The sequence below is a fragment of the Pleurodeles waltl genome, unplaced genomic scaffold (assembly GCF_031143425.1).
Source record: "Pleurodeles waltl isolate 20211129_DDA unplaced genomic scaffold, aPleWal1.hap1.20221129 scaffold_54, whole genome shotgun sequence".
Taxonomy (NCBI): domain Eukaryota; kingdom Metazoa; phylum Chordata; class Amphibia; order Caudata; family Salamandridae; genus Pleurodeles; species Pleurodeles waltl.
In genome coordinates, this window is record NW_027150248.1 from 3,716,432 (window position 1) to 3,736,434 (window position 20,003).

The 20,003-nt window shown below is 46.6% G+C and overlaps 1 protein-coding gene across 1 annotated transcript in view; it reads right to left on the reverse strand.

The window, feature by feature from the left end:
* Positions 1–602: 602 nt before the first annotated feature.
* The window catches only part of LOC138278714 (uncharacterized), a 78,422-nt gene continuing 59,021 nt past the window's right edge, over positions 603–20,003 (reverse strand). The window contains exon 6 of the mRNA XM_069219292.1: positions 603–1,016. Coding sequence (XP_069075393.1) covers positions 603–1,016 — 414 coding nt within the window. The remainder of the gene's footprint in view (positions 1,017–20,003) is intronic.

Here is a 20,003-nt window from a genome sequence, read left to right on the forward strand (position 1 = left end):
AGGCATGGGGGCATCAAGCATTTTTTTATGTTGTGGGAGAGCAGCATTTTGTAAAAAACAGTAAACTCCTGGGGTCTTTGAATCAATGACTCTAGGAGAACTTACCATATTTTTCAAAAACAATCCTAGCAGGAGCTCTATGGTCTGGAGTGTAAGGCCCTTTTGTGTTTTTTTCTGATTCCCTTTTGTGAGCTGAAAAAATGTCAAAAGAAAGACTCAGATACATGTTGGTTTTATACAATAAAAAATGTCTTCAGGTCTTTCTTTTAACATTTTGCAGACAACAACCTGGTTTGATAATAAACTGTGTTAAACAAAAGACCCACAGACATGATGATTCTTTTAATTAAAACTTTATTTACCATTTTTCTAATAATTACTATTATTAAACATTGCATTGTGTGAATTACTGAAAAATACATTGATTTTTCAAGAAAGATGATATTACATATATATATATATATATATATATATATATATATATATATATATATATATATATAATGCTGTATATGCTTTAGGTATGTTGATATGCTCATCTCTTGACGAAACCAATTGACCCACTTGTTATATTTTGGTGTTGTGACTCTTTAACAAAATCATTAGTCTTCCTGAGTGCGACCACGACCTGCAAGACCAACCGCACCCTGCGCATGCCAGAAGGCCGTGTGTTGCATGGGATTGGCTGCTCGCAAGGTGTTGGATGCAGGGCCTGTCCACAGGCCAGACCTACGGCCAACCTCATGATGTACACGGCCAACGTTCATGTGTGGCTTGGAGTTGCTTTTGTGCGACAGGTTGGATGCAGGGCCTGGCCGCAAAACCTTTAACATAATGACAGTGATGACTGGCATGACAGGGGTTGGCTTCCCTCTGGTAGTTGGAGGCAGGCCCTGGCAGCAGGCTAGCCCTGTGGGTAACTCCATGCTGCGCACAGACAAAGGCTTAGTGCGGCGGGGCTTGGCTTTACGTATGGTAATATAAGCCTTTATGTAAAAAAAAAACCTAGAAATTCTCTGAAATAAAAAAAGGTTAAAGTGAGGTTATAGTTATGAGTTATTATATCTTGCTTTACATTACAAAACACCTTAGAAATTCACTGAAAAAAAGAGTTTAAAGCGGTGTTATAATTAGGTGAACATTTCAGTGACAACAAAACGTTTTACATTAAAACAATCACTGAAATCCACCAGTTATAATTATCTTTAGTAACCGTAACTCATGCCCTAAAGTAACTATAACTCACACTCGCACTGTGCACAGCCAATTACCAAACATATTATATCACTTATCACATGTTCTATAGCATCATTGATGCCATCACTGCAACATTTGAAGGGACAACATTGATAACAGAACGATGCATTGCGGGCGTGAGTCGCTAATACATTATTAAAGCATCATGCAGTAAAGCAGTGTCATCTACAGACAGCACATTTTCCATTCAAATGACCACTAAATTTGCATACATACAGCTTTACTAAGATATAAAGCAGGGAAATAATAATGTATGGAATTAGAGTTTCAGTGAATATCCTGTGTGCATCACCCAGTAAAACTGTCCTGATTTGTTTTGATCCTTTTAAAATCTTTGCTCCCATCACAATTTAGAATTACAAAAAAACTGGTTTCATTTTTGCTTTCCTAACTGTTGATATATTCTGAAAATATATCTGCAGTTAAGAAAGTTACAGGTATTTAAATGTTGTGTGTTACAAAAATGACATCCCACAGCCTTTCCTTTCACACCTCATGTGCACCAGCGAGGTGGCCACACAGTTCACTTTAAAAACTCCTCTTGCCTTGCAGCCAGAGTAAGAAAAGTAAACAGCATTCACCATGCTAACAGAATAAACAGGAATTTGTCACAAGACGTATCCTAACATTAGACCTCTGCCTTTACAGCACAGCAAATGTGACAAGATAACTACAAAATGTAAAGGCACCGTTATTTATTACTCTTTTGTGATCCACTAGAAATTGTCTGGCGGCCACCAGTGAGTTGTGACCCACAGTTTGGGAAATGCTGTTCTATAATATTCTAATGTGTCAATTTAATGGAATATAAATTAATTCTAAAATAAATGTTAATTCAGTCATTCACTCACATTCTGTCAACTCTTCTGTGATTTTCTTATTTATGGACAGAGAGTGCTTGAAATGTATGTCTAGGGTCTTCTTCATCAGGGAGGTGTGAGGGGCCCGATCTAACACTGTTGGTCCGTCAAAACTTAAAGTGGAGGCACAGAGACTCACACCCAGAGGATTTCAGTCTCAGACCTGTATATCAATACTTTCTCATCCTAACTGACTGAAGTAAGTTACTCGATCTGGCAACCTTCTCCCTTGTCCAGATGGACGGCTAGCTGGGTGAGTTCAGCATACATTGGAAAATCAGGATTTCATGATGTGAAGAATAAAGGCAAGAGGATCATGTAAGCATTAAAAAGGAGAGGGGGCAACACCACGTCCTGTGTGACTCCCCGTAATCAAGTACTGCAAACAGGAGTGCAAATATTTATACCCTGGCAGTGCCATTTTATGAAATAGGCTAGATGCACCTTAAATCTCTGCATCTCTCTCCGTCAAACCCACCCTAATCGATCCCCTTTCCAGCAGCACCTGTATAAGACCGGTAGGCAAACACCAGACACTCTCTCAGCCAAACACACCCTATTCTACAACCTCCTCATCAGTAGGAGACTGCTGGGTGACCATGAGGCACTCTCTAATAAACCCAACCCCTTTTATACATTCCCCTACAGCACCTGTAGGAGACAAGCACAGAGTGGCTTGACCTAGAGATCTGCTAGGGCTAGTTTGGTCTCATGTGTGGGTAAAACTTCATTGGTTTCTGTCCGGAAATACTTGGTGTGCACAGGGAATGGGCGAACTTTGTTCTGGAAGGACTTGGCCAGGGAGTGCTTAAGACCCACAGTGACTAGGCCCCCACTAAGTAAATTATTGATAATCTACAGATAACTAGTACACCAGCTAGTGTCAGACTCTTGAAGGTGCAAGACTAATTTTCCCTAGATCACTACAGTCAGAGCTGGCTCTGGGAAACCCACCAAACTTCAAACATCTTGGTTTCTATTGGATCTTTTGGTCAGTCATTACCAGGCTGTCCTTCAGCGGGATCAGCATTCATTTTTCCAACATGCAAGATTTTCTTAGAAATATTTGGTTCGCTTTTCTGGGAAGTGAAGGTTTACGTCAGGAGGTTATAGGTTTGGAACTCAACATAAGGAATGACTCAGGCGACAAGATGAGTCCATGTCACTGGGAGACACGTTTTCCAGATCTAGGATTTGACTTAACTTTGCGGTATATTCTGGGATTTGTAGTCTTAGTTCATTTTAATAAAGCATATTGGACCAACACATCTGATAACATTGATAAATAACAGCAAAGTGAAGGCTTGGAAAAGTGGCATCCTGGGAACATGGCTCATCCTAAGTACGACAGAGTAATTTCACACAAATTACTTCATCTCTCGTTAGAGATGTTACTTTTAAAAAGATGTTAATTTTCATAGGAATGTTCCTTTTAAAAGGAGACATTCACATATAGGTGGAGCAGGTAGAATCAGGAAAAACAAAAAACCCAAGTCCTAGCAACCTATGCTGTTCAGATATGACCCGACCCAAGAAAGGATTCTAGTTCTTAGAAAACGGTAGTACATACGACAAAATGTCTGGTGGGTGAACAGCAGACACTGTCTGTAGGATTAGTGGATAGTCCCTGGCACAATGTTCATGTGATAGTCTGTTCTTCATTTTAGCACATTGGCACAACTAGTATGTTTTCTTGTGCAGGAGACCAGCCTCACGAGTCTCATCACAAGTGTGCTATATTCTGGTGGGTATAGGGATATCTATATGGTACTTCTTTATACATGGGTGACTATTGTCCCAAAGACTAAGGTCCTCATTACATCTTTGGCGGTCTTTTTCAAGTGCTGGCGGTCTGCTGACTGTCATATTTGGAGTTGTGCAAGGACTTCTGCCCATTTATAGGCGGAAGTCCAACTCCATCGGCAAGGCCGAAAGAGTTGAAGAGGCAGGCGCATCGCCAGCACCTCCATACCAACAAAACTCCGTCCGCCATATTACGAGCCGTAATAAGACTTGGCGGAGTCTTGCCGGCGTGATGGTGATGGCGGTGCAAAAGGGGGGGGGGTGGAGAGTTTTGGGTGCAAATGTGTGTGGTGTGTGCGTGTATGTGTGTGCGAATGGGAGTGTCTGAGTGTGTGTATGTGTGTGAATGGGGGTGTCTAAGTGCGTGTATGTGTGCGAATGGGGTGCATGTGTGCAAGTCTGCGAGCGACTGGGGTGCATGTGTGTATGCAGAGGGGGAGTGTGTGAATGTTTGCGTGCATAGAGGAAGTGGGGGTGTGAATGAATGTGGAGGGAGCTGCGTGTGTGAGCGATTGTGGATGGGGTGAGTGAGTGTGGATGGGGAGGTGGGGGGTGTTTGTGGGAGCGTGTGCATGAGTTTGTGTGCATGAACGGGGAGAGCAGGTGAGTGCATGTATGCAGTGCAGGGGAAAGGGGTGTGAATGTTTGCTGAGGGGAGTGTGTATGTGTGAGTGGGCGTGTGTGCATGTCAGTGTCAGAGCGGGTGGGGGCGTTTGGGTGGATGTATATAGTTGGGAGGGTGTTGTAAGTGTGTGGACGGGTGGGGGGTGTTTGTAAGTGTGTGGACGGGTGAGGGGGTGCATGGATGTGTGGGGCATGTGTGCATGTGTGCATGTGTGTGCCAGCGACAGGAATGAGTATTCCTCTTCCCAGGTGCATTACCACCAGGGTTTACGTGGTGAGGTGACCGCCACGGAAAGCCTGGTGGTCTGCAGCCCCAAAATCCAGCCAGCAGGCTGAGGTCTGCCGCCGGGCTGGAGGTGCTCATTGCCAGCTGCATCTGGGCAACCGCACCAGTCGGGCCAGGTAGTGTTGTGGAGGTTTGGCTTCTGCCAAATCCCACAACTTGTAAAGCGGCGGTCTTTACCGCCAGGTCTGCTGCGGTAAGACCGCCACAGCGAGGCTGGTGGTCTGATGACCGCCATCCTCGTAATGAGGGCCTAAATCTTGGTTGGTAGCAGCTGATTATAGTGATTGTTGCCAGGCCTTTATACATGACCCTCAATGGGGAGACTGGCTGCAGGCTCTTCCTCGGAAATCTGTGCAGTTTATGGTCCCTCTGTTTAAGAATCTGCAACATTGTAGGGTGCTTAATAGGGTTAATAGGGTTAGCATTAGTATTGTGCTGGGAATGTCCCCGGCATGGAGTGCAGTCATGTATCCCTTCCCTGACAGTCATGCATCCCTGCCCTGATTGCCTATTCTCAGGTATCTTGCATCCTGGGTTTAGATTTTGCCTCAGTTTCACACGAATCCAGTGTGTGATGGAAGGCCTAATCCTATTCCTTCACGAGTGAGGTCCAGGACCTGCTTGTATCTGGAGGGGCAATGCTGTCATGTGTTGGACAGTAGATGTCCATTGTAGGTTCAGCATGTAGAGCTGTGGTAGCAGCATACTGTGGTTTGTGAAATTGTACTGGTGAACATACCTTTTTATGTGAGTCACAGGAATGGAGGCCTACTGGCCCATTTGTGTAAAATTCTGCTTTTATGCTCTTACCCAGGTCCTGGTGCTAACATTCCAGTGTGTTTTATGTGTAGCCTTTGTGGTGTAAGAGTGAATGAGAGAAATGGACTATCCAAGTACACAGGATGGCGTTTCAGTTGTTTTCCTAGACAGTGGAAGGGTATTGCTGACTTTCCTGGAGCTGGAGGGAGGAAAGAGGAGACAGGGCTCACTTTAGACACTGGATTAGCTCCTTTTGCTGTGAGGGTCTTCTGATTAGTCTCTTTGAGCTCTGTCAATTGTTGAATTGAAAGGTGGGACTCTCTGTTATCTCATAGCGTGAAGGATCCTTTAGGTGAGGCTGGCCTTTTGTCTACTTCCTCTTCACTGTTCTGTGTGCTGCTGTTGCCAGGTGCAGAAAGCTCACACACCTCTTTGTGCCTTTGTTGTGGGTGGTCCATACTGGAGATGACTCAGCTGTGAGGAGCATCACTGTAAACAAAAGCTGTGCCTGGAGAGGACACAAGAAAGAAGAACCAACCAAAACACACTCTGAGAGTGTAGACAGAGAATCCACATCCCTTGTTTGCTTTGGGTGTATAAAAGTGGGAGGTGCTGTCCCACCAGTTCCAAGTTGGTTCCAAGTTCTCTACGACTGAGGAAGGGAATGATCTACAGAGTACTTATTGGACTACCGAGCAGCTAGAACTGGTGCCTGCATGACAGCCAGCGTCCCAGCGGTGGGTGGACTTCACCTTGAGTCTGACCTGGAAGAAAGAGTTGTTGCCTTTTCCTGAAGGACTTGCAGTCTAACCTGCATGCTGAGACACAGAAGGAATACACCAACTATGCAGGAGGTGTGATTGTTCAGAGTGAGCAGAAGCAGCTGACCCCAGAATTGATGGTCCATCCACCTGGAGAGAGATTTGCATGCCTCAAGGATCAGTTTGTTGGATCTTCTGCCCAAGCGGCCTCTATTTTGGCATTGTCCTTAGGTTGTGCCTGAGCATATTATGCACCTGTGATCCAGGAGTTGTGCCTGAGTGGCCTCCCCCATGGCACTGTCTGCAAGTTATGCCCAATTGGACTGTGCAGCTGTGAACCTAAAATTGTGCCAAACAGAATGTGACTGCAGATGTTTAAAGTTGTTTCAAAGCTGAGTGCATCACTGTTATGACTGACTGAACCAGAGCAAACTTCACCACTATCCCACTATAGAGAGTTGGGGTGGGGTTGTGTCACAGGTGAAGATGTGCCCTGTTGCATTTTGAGACCTCTGATCTTGTTGCTCACCGTCCAACTCATCCAAAGCTAAGAAGAGGGTCTGCGACCATCCAGGGACCTTTAATGATGCTGAAGCTTCAGGGCAGCAGCCTTTGCTGCTACTTCAACAGAGTTGACCAGAGTCCCAGGGCAGTCACAGGCAGTGCGTCTCTTCTCAGGAAGGGGAGGGAAAGCCAGACGCATGCTCCTGGTCCCTGCTGTGACCGGCTCCTCCACAGAGCTTTGAATTGGTGAGATCCAAGAACATTTGGGACTGAGGCAAGTAACTGGGTGCAGGAACTCTAGAGAGGGGGTGCTTGATATCTGCACTTGGTCATACATCACTTAAACCTAGGATAAGGGCAGAGAGTGGGGTCAGTAGGGAGAGGGGGATTGCCAATCCCAGGATACAGTGATTTTGCATCAGTGAGATATTCATACTTGCATACTGTAGGGTGCAGTATTGAGTTTTCTGAGTGTATTAATGTACTTTCTTTTCTCCGAAGACAAGAACTCAATTGGACAATCAGTTACGCTCTGCATGGTGATTGTGGAGTGTTGCACTTCAATCACCCCCAAACTACCTCTCTGAGAACCCAGTTAATGTTTTGCATTGCTTCCACTGAAATAGTTATACTTGGCCCAGTTGCAGAGGCATAGTAGAACATACCCTGGAACATCAGAGGCAAAAGGCCCAGGCTCCACGGCTAAAATCCAAAAACCTATGCTTGTCCTGAGACTTTAACACCTACCCAGCAACATCTCAGGTGCAAGGCTAGTGGGGATAGACTTCTATAACCTGTCCTGAGATCAGTTGAGGGATCTATGTTTGGAGAGAGTGTGGCAGGTTACCGGGAACAAGGGCAGGCAGTATTTGTACATTAGTGACCAGTTAGAAATCAGAGTGGAGAACCTGTGATGGACTCTGGGAAGGGAACCATGATAGGAAACCTTGGAGTAAGTGTTGTAGCGCCAGGCTCTGTTAGCTCTTTAGCTCAGATCTCCAATCACACCCTAGGGTATCCCCATTTTTGGCTTTCAGTGTTTTCCCAAGGCAGTCTCTACTGATTTCTAGTGTATCATTGACACCAACTCCAGATGTTATTCCCTTGTGTGTTAGCTCTAGCTAAGACCCTGCACATGCAGTTGGGTCTCCAGACAGATAGGGCTGAGGAAGGGGAGAAGACCAAGGAGTTGGAGAAGGAGATGCTGAGATTAGCTCACCAGGGACAAGTGGAAAAAATGAGGGAGAGACAGGAAGAATGGGCTCATGAGGAGTACAGTAATGACCATGGGGGGTGGGAAATGGAAAGACAGGGAAAGAAGAATGTGTGTGTGAGAGAGGGAGGGAGAGAGAGAAACTCAGGATAGAAGCGAAGACAGCTACATCTGGGAAAAATAATAACTCTACCAGAAGAGCTTGTCCATTCACATGTGGATGGACAAGATGTTTTGGAATGGTTTGTGAGCTTTGAGATTGTTTGCAGGGCTCAGGCTTTGAATGATGTGTCAAAGACAGCCACTACCACAAGTCATTAGTAAATGGAAGGATGCCTGGGACTAAAACATTGAATTTTGAGTGAATGAAAGATGTTCTAATTAGAAGGTTTGGGCTGAAGCCAGCTCAGTAACAGCAAAGGTTTTTAGGATGGTGAGAGAGCAATTAGAGAGCAAAGGTTTGAGAGCTGGATTCTTGGTGTGTTGTCTGATTGAAGTGAGTGGCTGAGAGGGATGGAGGCCAAACATGTTAACCAGAACCTCAGTGGTTATGCTCTCTCATTACTTTCAAATTGTCACTAACAGGCTAGTGACCAATTTTACCAATTTACATTGGCTTACTGGAACACCCTTATAATTCCCTAGTATATGGTACTGAGGTACCCAGGGTATTGGGGTTCCAGGAGATCCCTATGGGCTGCAGCATTTCTTTTGCCACCCATAGGGAGCTCTGACAATTCTTACACAGGCCTGCCACTGCAGCCTGAGTGAAATAACGTCCACGTTATTTCACAGCCATTTTACACTGCACTTAAGTAACTTATAAGTCACCTATATGTCTAACCTTTACCTGGTAAAGGTTAGGTGCAAAGTTACTTAGTGTGAGGGCACCCTGGCACTAGCCAAGGTGCCCCCACATTGTTCAGAGCCAATTCCCTGAACTTTGTGAGTGCGGGGACACCATTACACGCGTGCACTACATATAGGTCACTACCTATATGTAGCTTCACAATGGTAACTCCGAATATGGCCATGTAACATGTCTATGATCATGGAATTGCCCCCTCTATGCCATCCTGGCATAGTTGGCACAATCCCATGATCCCAGTGGTCTGTAGCACAGACCCTGGTACTGCCAAACTGCCCTTCCTGGGGTTTCACTGCAGCTGCTGCTGCTGCCAACCCCTCAGACAGGCATCTGCCCTCCTGGGGTCCAGCCAGGCCTGGCCCAGGATGGCAGAACAAAGAACTTCCTCTGAGAGAGGGTGTGACACTCTCTCCCTTTGGAAAATGGTGTGAAGGCAGGGGAGGAGTAGCCTCCCCCAGCCTCTGGAAATGCTTTCTTGGGCACAGATGTGCCCAATTCGGCATAAGCCAGTCTACACCGGTTCAGGGACCCCTTAGCCCCTGCTCTGGCGCGAAACTGGACAAAGGAAAGGGGAGTGACCACTCCCCTGACCTGCACCTCCCCTGGGAGGTGTCCAGAGCTCCTCCAGTGTGCTCCAGACCTCTGCCATCTTGGAAACAGAGGTGCTGCTGGCACACTGGACTGCTCAGAGTGGCCAGTGCCACCAGGTGACGTCAGAGACTCCTGCTGATAGGCTCCTTCAGGTGTTAGTAGCCTATCCTCTCTCCTAGGAAGCCAAACCCTCTTTTCTGGCTATTTAGGGTCTCTGTCTCTGGGGAAACTTTAGATAACGAATGCATGAGCTCAGCCGAGTTCCTCTGCATCTCTCTCTTCACCTTCTGATAAGGAATCGACCGCTGACCGCGCTGGAAGCCTGCAAACCTGCAACATAGTAGCAAAGACGACTACTGCAACTCTGTAACGCTGATCCTGCCGCCTTCTCGACTGTTTTCCTGCTTGTGCATGCTGTGGGGGTAGTCTGCCTCCTCTCTGCACCAGAAGCTCCGAAGAAATCTCCCGTGGGTCGACGGAATCTTCCCCCTGCAACCGCAGGCACCAAAAAGCTGCATTACCGGTCCCTTGGCTCTCCTCTCAGCACGACGAGCGAGGTCCCTCGAATCCAGCGACTCTGTCCAAGTGACCCCCACAGTCCAGTGACTCTTCAGCCCAAGTTTGGTGGAGGTAAGTCCTTGCCTCACCTCGCTGGGCTGCATTGCTGGGAACCGCGACTTTGCAGCTACTCCGGCCCCTGTGCACTTCCGGCGGAAATCCTTTGTGCACATCCAAGCCTGGGTCCACAGCACTCTAACCTGCATTGCACAACTTTCTAAGTTGGTCTCCGGCGACGTGGGACTCCTTTGTGCAACTTCGGCGAGCACCGTTTCACGCATCCTCGTAGTGCCTGTTTCTGGCACTTCTCTGGGTGCTACCTGCTTTAGTGAGAGCTCTTTGTCTTGCTCGACGTCCCCTCTCTCTTCAGGTCTAATTTGCGACCTCCTGGTCCCTCCTGGGCCCCAGCAGCGTCCAAAAACGCCAAACGCACGATTTGCACCTAGCAAGGCTTATTGGCGTCCTTCCGGCGGGAAAACACTTCTGCACGACTCTCCAAGGCGAGAGGGATCCGTCCACCAAAGGGGAAGTCTCTAGCCCTTTTCGTTCCTGCAGAAACCTCAGCTTCTTCTGTCCAGTCGAAGCTTCTTTGCACCCGCAGCTGGCATTTCCTGGGCATCTGCCCATCTCCGACTTGCTTGTGACTTTTGGACTTGGTCACCTTGTTCCACAGGTACCCTAGATTGGAAATCCACAGTGGTTGCATTGCTGGTTTGTGTCTTTCCTGCATTATTCCTCTAACACGACTCTTTTGTCCTTAGGGGAACTTTAGTGCACTTTGCACTCACTTTTCAGGGTCTTGGGAAGGGTTATTTTTCTAACTCTCACTATTTTCTAATAGTCCCAGCGACCCTCTACAAGGTCACATAGGTTTGGGGTCCATTCGTGGTTCGCATTCCACTTTTGGAGTATATGGTTTGTGTTGCCCCTATCCCTATGTTTCCCCATTGCATCCTATTGTAACTATACATTGTTTGCACTGTTTTCTAAGACTATACTGCATATTTTTGCTATTGTGTATATATATCTTGTGTATATTTCCTATCCTCTCACTGAGGGTACACTCTAAGATACTTTGGCATATTGTCATAAAAATAAAGTACCTTTATTTTTAGTATAACTGTGTATTGTGTTTTCTTATGATATTGTGCATATGACACTAAGTGGTACTGTAGTAGCTTCAAACGTCTCCTAGTTCAGCCTAAGCTGCTCTGCTAAGCTACCATTATCTATCAGCCTAAGCTGCTAGACACCCTATACACTAATAAGGGATAACTGGGCCTGGTGCAAGGTGCAAGTACCCCTTGGTACTCACTACAAGCCAGTCCAGCCTCCTACATATGTGGGAGCACCTTGGCTAGTGCCAGGGTGCCCACACACTAAGTAACTTTGCACCTAACCTTTACCAGGTAAAGGTTAGACATATAGGTGACTTATAAGTTACTTAAGTGCAGTGAAAATGGCTGTGAAATAATGTGTGCATTATTTCACTCAGGCTGCAGTGGCAGGCCTGTGTAAGAATTGTCAGAGCTCCCTATGGGTGGCAAAAGAAATGCTGCAGCCCATAGGGATCTCCTGGAACCCCAATACCTTGGGTACCTCAGTACCATATACTAGGGAATTATAAGGGTGTTCCAGTATGCCAATGTAAATTGGTGAAATTGGTCACTAGCCTGTTAGTGACAATTTGGAAAGAAATGAGAGAGCATAACAACTGAGGTTCTGGATAGCAGAGCTTCAGTGAGCCAGTTAGTCATAACACAGGTAACACATTCAGGGCACACTTATGAGCACTGGGGCCCTGGCTGGCAGGGTCCCAGTGACACATACAACTAAAACAACATATATACAGTGAAAAATGGGGGTAACATGCCAGGCAAGATGGTACTTTCCTACAGCTAGGTGAAAGACATTGTGCCAGCTGTACCCATCGTGGTGTACTGGCTTTGAGTGAAGGGACCTCAGACGGCACTGTTGCACTGAATCAAGTGGCCTTTTGGATGAAGATCCCAGATGCCTTGAAGCAGAATCACTCAACCATGATGGGGTTTGTGCTAGAAACTAGTGTCAATTGGAGGGGGGCTCCTACCCGAAAAGAGCTAGAAAACTATTGAAAACCACAGCAGAGTTTCCTATTGGTAAATTATTGGGAAGATGTTAAAAATGTTATCACCAAAATAAATATTTTAAAAATGTTTGCATGAAATATTATTGTTCAATATTTGTATATATATTCTACTAAAATGAAACAAATTCTGCAACAGTGTTAATTTTGAAATACATCTTTAGTTTGTGGAAATATATATAATTAAATTAAAATTATTTTTCTGAATTTTAAATTGAAAAAAATAAATCTCCAACCATGAAAAAATGCCTATGCATTCATGATTATTAAAAGGGATGTGTAGAATTTATTGAAATATTTTAATAATTATTATTGTTACATTAATCTTGAAATTCAAAATTGCCTATTAAAATAGTTTATAATCAAATAAGGAATACGTACAATTTGTATATGTATATTTTAACATTAATTTATTAATGTATTTATATTTTAACTATTTTAAATAATGTAATTTAATGTTTACATTATTTCTTATGGACTTTTTTTTTAATGCAATTTAACTTCAGTGGGAGCGTGCTGTAGTACCAGTGGTTGGCCATGTGTAATAGTGAAGTTACTGCTGTTTTTATTTAGTAGCTGTAGAAAAGTACCATCTTCCTTGGCATGTTAACCCCATTTTTACCTGTATGTCAGTATGTTTTTGCCTGTCTCACTGGGATCTACTGGTCAGGACCCCAGTGCTTATAGTTTATGGCCTAATGTGTGTGTCTGTGTAGTGCTTGACTGTGCCACTGAGGCTCTGCTAATCAGAACCTCAGTGCTTATGCTCTCTCTGCTTTTAAAGTTGTCACTGTAGGCCAGTGACTTCATTTACCAATTTCAATTGGCACACTGGACCCCCCCCCCATTATAAGTCCCTAGTATATGGTACCTAGATTCCCAGGGCATTGGGGTTCCAGGAGATCCCTATGGGCTGCAGCATTTCTTTTGCCACCCATAGGGAGCTCAGACAAACCCCTGCACAGGCCTGTCATTGCAGCCTGCATGAAATAACGCACACGTTATTTCACAGCCATTTTCACTGCAATTAAGTAACTTATAAGTCACCTATATGTCTAACCTTCACTTGCTGAAGGTTAGGTGCAAAGTTACTAAGGGACATATTTATACTCTGTCTGCGCCGATTGTGTGTCAAAATTTTTGACGCACAATCAGCGCAAACGTTGCCCCGTATTTAAACTTTGACGCCCGAGCCCGCGGATGACAAAATTCTGCCGTGTGCGTCATTTTTGGATGTGGCATCCCGCCTTGCGTTAATTATATGCAAGGTAGGCGTTCCCTTCCAAAAAATGGCTTAAAGGGCCGTGCGTCGTATTTATGCTTTCGGGCAAAAATGGCCGGGAGGCGGAGCCAGAAAATGACGCACAGCCCGATTTGCGTCAAAAATTAACGCCTGGGTCAGGGCACGCGTTAAAATGGAGCAAACACACCTGTATTTAATCAGAACACACAGAACAAACAGCAGAGCAGCAGAGCAGCAACAGGGAGCCATGGAGGTCATTCTAATCCAGCGTGCACGCAGATGCAGAGCCCAGCAGAAACAACAGCAGCTACAACAACACCAGCAGGGACCCCAAAGGCAGCGCAGAAGGCAGGAGAGGATATTCCGCCCAAGAACAACCCTTCATGGCCTCAGGGAACACAACATCATACAGAGGTACCGGTTGAACTGGCAGGCCATTCAGCAGCTGCTGCGAAACATTGAACAGCAGTTGGCCCCCACTTTGGTGACACCCTGCACCATCCCAACAGAAACAAAGCAGCTTGCCGTACTTCACATGCTGGCAAGTGGCTCTTTTCAAACAACTGGTGCCCTGGTTGGCGGAATATCACAACCATCATTCTCTGCCTTTTTGCCCAAAGTACTGGACGCCATAATTCGACTGACACCCGCCACATCTGCTTCCCTAACATACTGCAGAAGCAGCAGGAAACTAAACAGGGGTTCTACGCAATCAGTGGCTTCCCACACGTCCTTGGTGCAATCGACTGCACACATGTACGCCTTGTGCCACCTGCTGCAACTTAACACCTCTACCGCAACAGGAAGCACACACATTCCATCAACGTGCAGGCCATAGTCGATCACCAAGGATTGATCACCAACATCGTAGCTAAATATCCTGGGAGTGTACATGACTCATACATCTTCGATCACTGCACCATCAATGAACACTTCCAGGATGGACGGTATGGCAATGGACTACTTGTTGGTAAGTACAGAAACCTACTTATATACACACTGCACAGCAACCGTCTAGGACACACAAAACATACACCACAACAGCAATATGTCAACAGGAACACACTGAGGTCGTGACATCGCTAGCCATGTTTCTTAAGTCACCATTGAACCTGTCACACATCGGAATTTACTGTACAGCCTAATGTGAAGACGTCAATGAGTGTGGTTGCCTAAATGTCACCTTGCAAATTGTAAGTGTCCCAATGACCTTTACATTAATACATTGCCTAAGTATAAAGGTATGGGATGTCCAGGGTACTTTGATATGAACGTGTTAACAACACTTTCAATTTTAACTGTGCATGGAACTATCATCTCACCCCCAGTGAAGACACACGGACACCTGTATCACAAGTCACAATGCTAGGGAGGGCACACTGTACTGAAAATCCCAAAACATACTGCTGACAAACGGTTAGCAGACAAACACTTGTTCAGCCAAGGAAACAACACAATGCAGATGGTATAGCCTACAAGCATAGGATGTCACATTAGTACACAAAAGAGTCACAGACAACACAAGACAACTACTGCCATTAAAGGTCTTTTCAATAGTGCCATCTACATCAACATGACCCCATTCATTTTCTCTTGCAGCTGATCAGGGGTATGGCATCCAGCCATGGATTATGACACCATTTGGCAACCCGAGTACAGCTGCAGAGCGTGCATACAACGAGGCCCATAGGAGGACACGCAGCATTGTCGAGCGGACCTTCGGCATCTTCAAGTCAAGGTTCCGCTGCCTCGACATCACTGGTGGTAGCCTCCTATATTCCCCCGAGATGGTCTGTAGGATCATCCTCACATGTGCAATATTGCACAACATTTGTATCAGAAGAAACATCCCCTCCTGGAACCAGAGCCACACATGCCTGAAGAGGAGGAAGAGGAGGATGCTGGCCTGCAACAGGAGGGGGAACTACAGAACACAGCTGCTGGTATACGCAGGCGGCAACAGAATGTAAATAATTTCTTCTGAATATGATCACCTTCACCACTTTTGTTAACTAATGTAAATAAACACCTATTATAATCACCATATCATGGTCTGGCTATTCCTTTTTACATACCTTCATCTCTACTTATCAGAATAAGAGTGTTGCCTCATGGAGCATTGCTGAGATACTGAGTAGGACACGGAACATCCCAGAGCTTATGTGATGCCTAACATACAATGGTCACATACACACACACTCTTAATGACATATATCATGTACATATCTCCTTTGAAGGCCAATAGCAGACAGTAGAAACATTTCAGTTATCTACTGCACAGCTGATATGTCACATTACCCCGGGACAGATTTGTTGTGTAAGTGCTATTTATTGAAAAGCACTGTAGTGCTATCTGTACATTGTCCATGATTGTGAGTCCATTATAGTGATATCTTCCATTGTGATCCAACACAAGGGTTTACCTAAATGCTTTTGTCATGCTGGGGTTGCTGTTTCAGACAGTGCAGAGGAACAGACTTAGCCAATGAGTAGGAGAGAGACAATCACTGGGCTGGGTGACAAGTTATACAGTGGTTAGCAGAACAGTGCTTGAGTACAGTTGTTGTAAGACTGTCATGTTTCAAAACGGAGGACTTTGGTAATAGTTGGCCATGTGCAGGGACTAGTGCTTCCGGGTCATTTTCCTTGTGAATGTGATCTGTTCCATGTCTTCTTCTTCTGATGTGTGTGTTGCCTGCTTTGTCCTTGTTGTTGTTGGTTGTGAAGGGGCAACACACACCTCAGTGTTGGAAGACGTGGAGTCAGACATCCTGGTCGCTGCTCCCTGTGAAGGTCTTAAGGGCAGTACTGCTGCAAGGAGGGCCTGCTGGTTCTTGAGAATAGCAGCCACATCACGATGGTAGGCAGCCAGGTCGGCCCTGAGGGGTTCAATGTTGCATTTGTGCATGCGTTGACAGGATTGCTGTTGTAGGTGTTGGGTCATCTGTATTACAGCTGTGCTGATTTCCTTCTGGGTTTTCTGCAGTTCCTGCAAGATAGATGTTAGGGCTTGCATAGCTGCTGCCTGATCTGCAGATGACATCATGCACGAACGCACCCCCTCAAGGCTGGCTGCCATATTTTGCCTCCCCACCCGCACCTCCTTGGCCAGCTCCTGCTGTACTCTAACTACAGTTCTCTCAAAGCTGGTGCCAGTGTCGTCTGAGTCCTCAGCTGTATTGGAGCTGGCAGGTCTTACAATTGGGGTGGTGGGTGGATCCTCTGCGATGGCTGCTTGTTCTGTGCTCCTCCTTGTGACTGAAGGTGGGGTCTGGAGGGTTTCGAGGACCTCCTGGATTGTCTCCTGGGGAATGTTTATCGGCTCGTCATCCATGTCATCAGGGAAATCTGGGACAGGCACATCGGCAGGAGATCCATCTTCCTCTGCAATGAAACAGGGTACAATTAGTGTGTCTGTGTTGTGACAATTTTGACGTGACATGCCTGCCTTTTGATGAATTCACTTTGTGATCTTGTTTTGTATTAATATCTGCAGTCCTTCAGATGGGCATTGTTTCAGGCCTATGGCCCACCTGTGTGTCACATGTATGTTATTGAGTTATCAGACTTGTCAGCCTCATCACCTCTAGGTGTTGGTTTATGCCAAATAGAGAATTGCCACCTTCTTGTCCTACTCGACCCTCCGTGTATATCCATTCTCATGGTGAGACCTTTCACTGGCTGTGGGTGTTCTGATGGCCCTGGCAGCACACTTAACAACTTAACAATCTGGACCTGCCCCAATCCCTGATCGTTCTCATCGACTTAAATGTAATTGACATGTTGCATACCCTATGCATGGCAATGTTATGATCTTATATGGATGTTGACATTGTTAATGTGTCCTGCTGATGTTGGGTAATGTGTGTTACATTGGATTGCCCTGATAGTCGTATCAGTGTCCTATTTCATCCTCTGACTGTGCAGGTGTATTTCAGTGACCAGTTACATGTGTCCCCTCTTCAATGCTGTTGTCTGAGCAGTATGACATTTGTGATGTTTCCTTGTTACCCAGGCACAGGATGGACCCTGACATATGCAGCATGGGTGTGTCCTTAGTGCTGTGTCACTCCTATTGTTGTTTACTTTGGCTGATGTTTGTGACAACTATGGGCATTTACATTTGAGTGTACTGGGGCCTTTGTCTTGTTTCAGGAGATTGTTGCAGATGTCATCTTCACCCCCTAATTTAGGTGTATATGTTTGTGAGAAGGTAGCCTCTTTCTAGCCTTGTTACCCCCACTTTTGGCCTGTTTGTGAGTGTATGTCAGGGTGTTTGTCACTGTTTTCACTGTCTCACTGGGATCCTGATAGCCAGGCCTCAGTGCTCATAGTGAAAACACTATGTTTTCAGTATGTTTGTTATGTGTCACTGGGATCCTGCTAGTCAGGACCCCAGTGCTCATAAGGTTGTGGCCTATATGTATGTGTCACTGGGACCCTGTCACACAGGGCCCCAGTGCTCATAGGTGTGCATGTACATGTTCCCTGTGTGGTGCCTAACTGTCTCACTGAGGCTCTGCTAACCAGAACCTCAGTGGTTATGCTCTCTCATTACTTTCAAATTGTCACTAACAGGCTAGTGACCATTTTAACCAATTTACATTGGCTTACTGGAACACCCTTATAATTCCCTAGTATATGGTACTGAGGTACCCAGGGTATTGGGGTTCCAGGAGATCCCTATGGGCTGCAGCATTTCTTTTGCCACCCATAGGGAGCTCTGACAATTCTTACACAGGCCTGCCACTGCAGCCTGAGTGAAATAACGTCCACGTTATTTCACAGCCATTTTACACTGCACTTAAGTAACTTATAAGTCACCTATATGTCTAACCTTTACCTGGTAAAGGTTAGGTGCAAAGTTACTTAGTGTGAGGGCACCCTGGCACTAGCCAAGGTGCCCCCACATTGTTCAGAGCCAATTCACTGAACTTTGTGAGTGCGGGGACACCATTACACGTGTGCACTACATATAGGTCACTACCTATATGTAGCTTCACCATGGTAACTCCGAATATGGCCATGTAACATGTCTATGATCATGGAATTGCCCCCTCTATGCCATCCTGGCATTGTTGGTACAATTCCATGATCCCAGTGGTCTGTAGCACAGACCCTGGTACTGCCAGACTGCCCTTCCTGGGGTTTCACTGCAGCTGCTGCTGCTGCCAACCCCTCAGACAGGCAGCTGCCCTCCTGGGGTCCAGCCAGGCCTGGCCCAGGATGGCAGAACAAAGAACTTCCTCTGAGAGAGGGTGTGACACCCTCTCCCTTTGGAAAATGGTGTGAAGGCAGGGGAGGAGTAGCCTCCCCCAGCCTCTGGAAATGCTTTGTTGGGCACAGATGTGCCCAATTCTGCATAAGCCAGTCTACACAGGTTCAGGGACCCCTTAGCCCCTGCTCTGGCGCGAAACTGGACAAAGGAAAGGGGAGTGACCACTCCCCTGACCTGCACCTCCCCTGGGAGGTGTCCAGAGCTCCTCCAGTGTGCTCCAGACCTCTGCCATCTTGGAAACAGAGGTGCTGCTGGCACACTGGACTGCTCTGAGTGGCCAGTGCCACCAGGTGACGTCAGAGACTCCTGCTGATAGGCTCCTTCAGGTGTTAGTAGCCTTTCCTCTCTCCTAGGTAGCCAAACCCTCTTTTCTGGCTATTTAGGGTCTCTGTCTCTGGGGAAACTTTAGATAACGAATGCATGAGCTCAGCCGAGTTCCTCTGCATCTCCCTCTTCACCTTCTGATAAGGAATCGACCGCTGACCGCGCTGGAAGCCTGCAAACCTGCAACATAGTAGCAAAGACGACTACTGCAACTCTGTAACGCTGATCCTGCCGCCTTCTCGACTGTTTTCCTGCTTGTGCATGCTGTGGGGGTAGTCTGCCTCCTCCCTGCACCAGAAGCTCCGAAGAAATCTCCCGTGGGTCGACGGAATCTTCCCCCTGCAACCGCAGGCACCAAAAAGCTGCATCTCCGGTCCCTTGGGTCTCCTCTCAGCACGACGAGCGAGGTCCCTCGAATCCAGCGACACCGTCCAAGTGACCCCCACAGTCCAGTGACTCTTCAGCCCAAGTTTGGTGGAGGTAAGTCCTTGCCTCACCTCGCTGGGCTGCATTGCTGGGAACCGCGACTTTGCAAGCTTCTCCGGCCCCTGTGCACTTCCGGCGGAAATCCTGTGTGCACAGCCAAGCCTGGGTCCACGGCACTCTAACCTGCATTGCACGACTTTCTAAGTTGGTCTCCGGCGACGTGGGACTCCTTTGTGCAACTTCGGCGAGCACCGTTTCACGCATCCTCGTAGTGCCTGTTACTGGCACTTCTCCGGGTGCTACCTGCTTCAGCGAGGGCTCTTTGTCTTGCTCGACGTCCCCTCTCTCTGCAGGTCCAATTTGCGACCTCCTGGTCCCTCCTGGGCCCCAGTAGTATCCAAAAACGCCAAACGCACGATTTGCGTGTAGCAAGGCTTGTTGGCGTCCATCCGGCGGGAAAACACTTCTGCACGACTCTCCAAGGCGTGGGGGATCAATCCTCCAAAGGGGAAGTCTCTAGCCC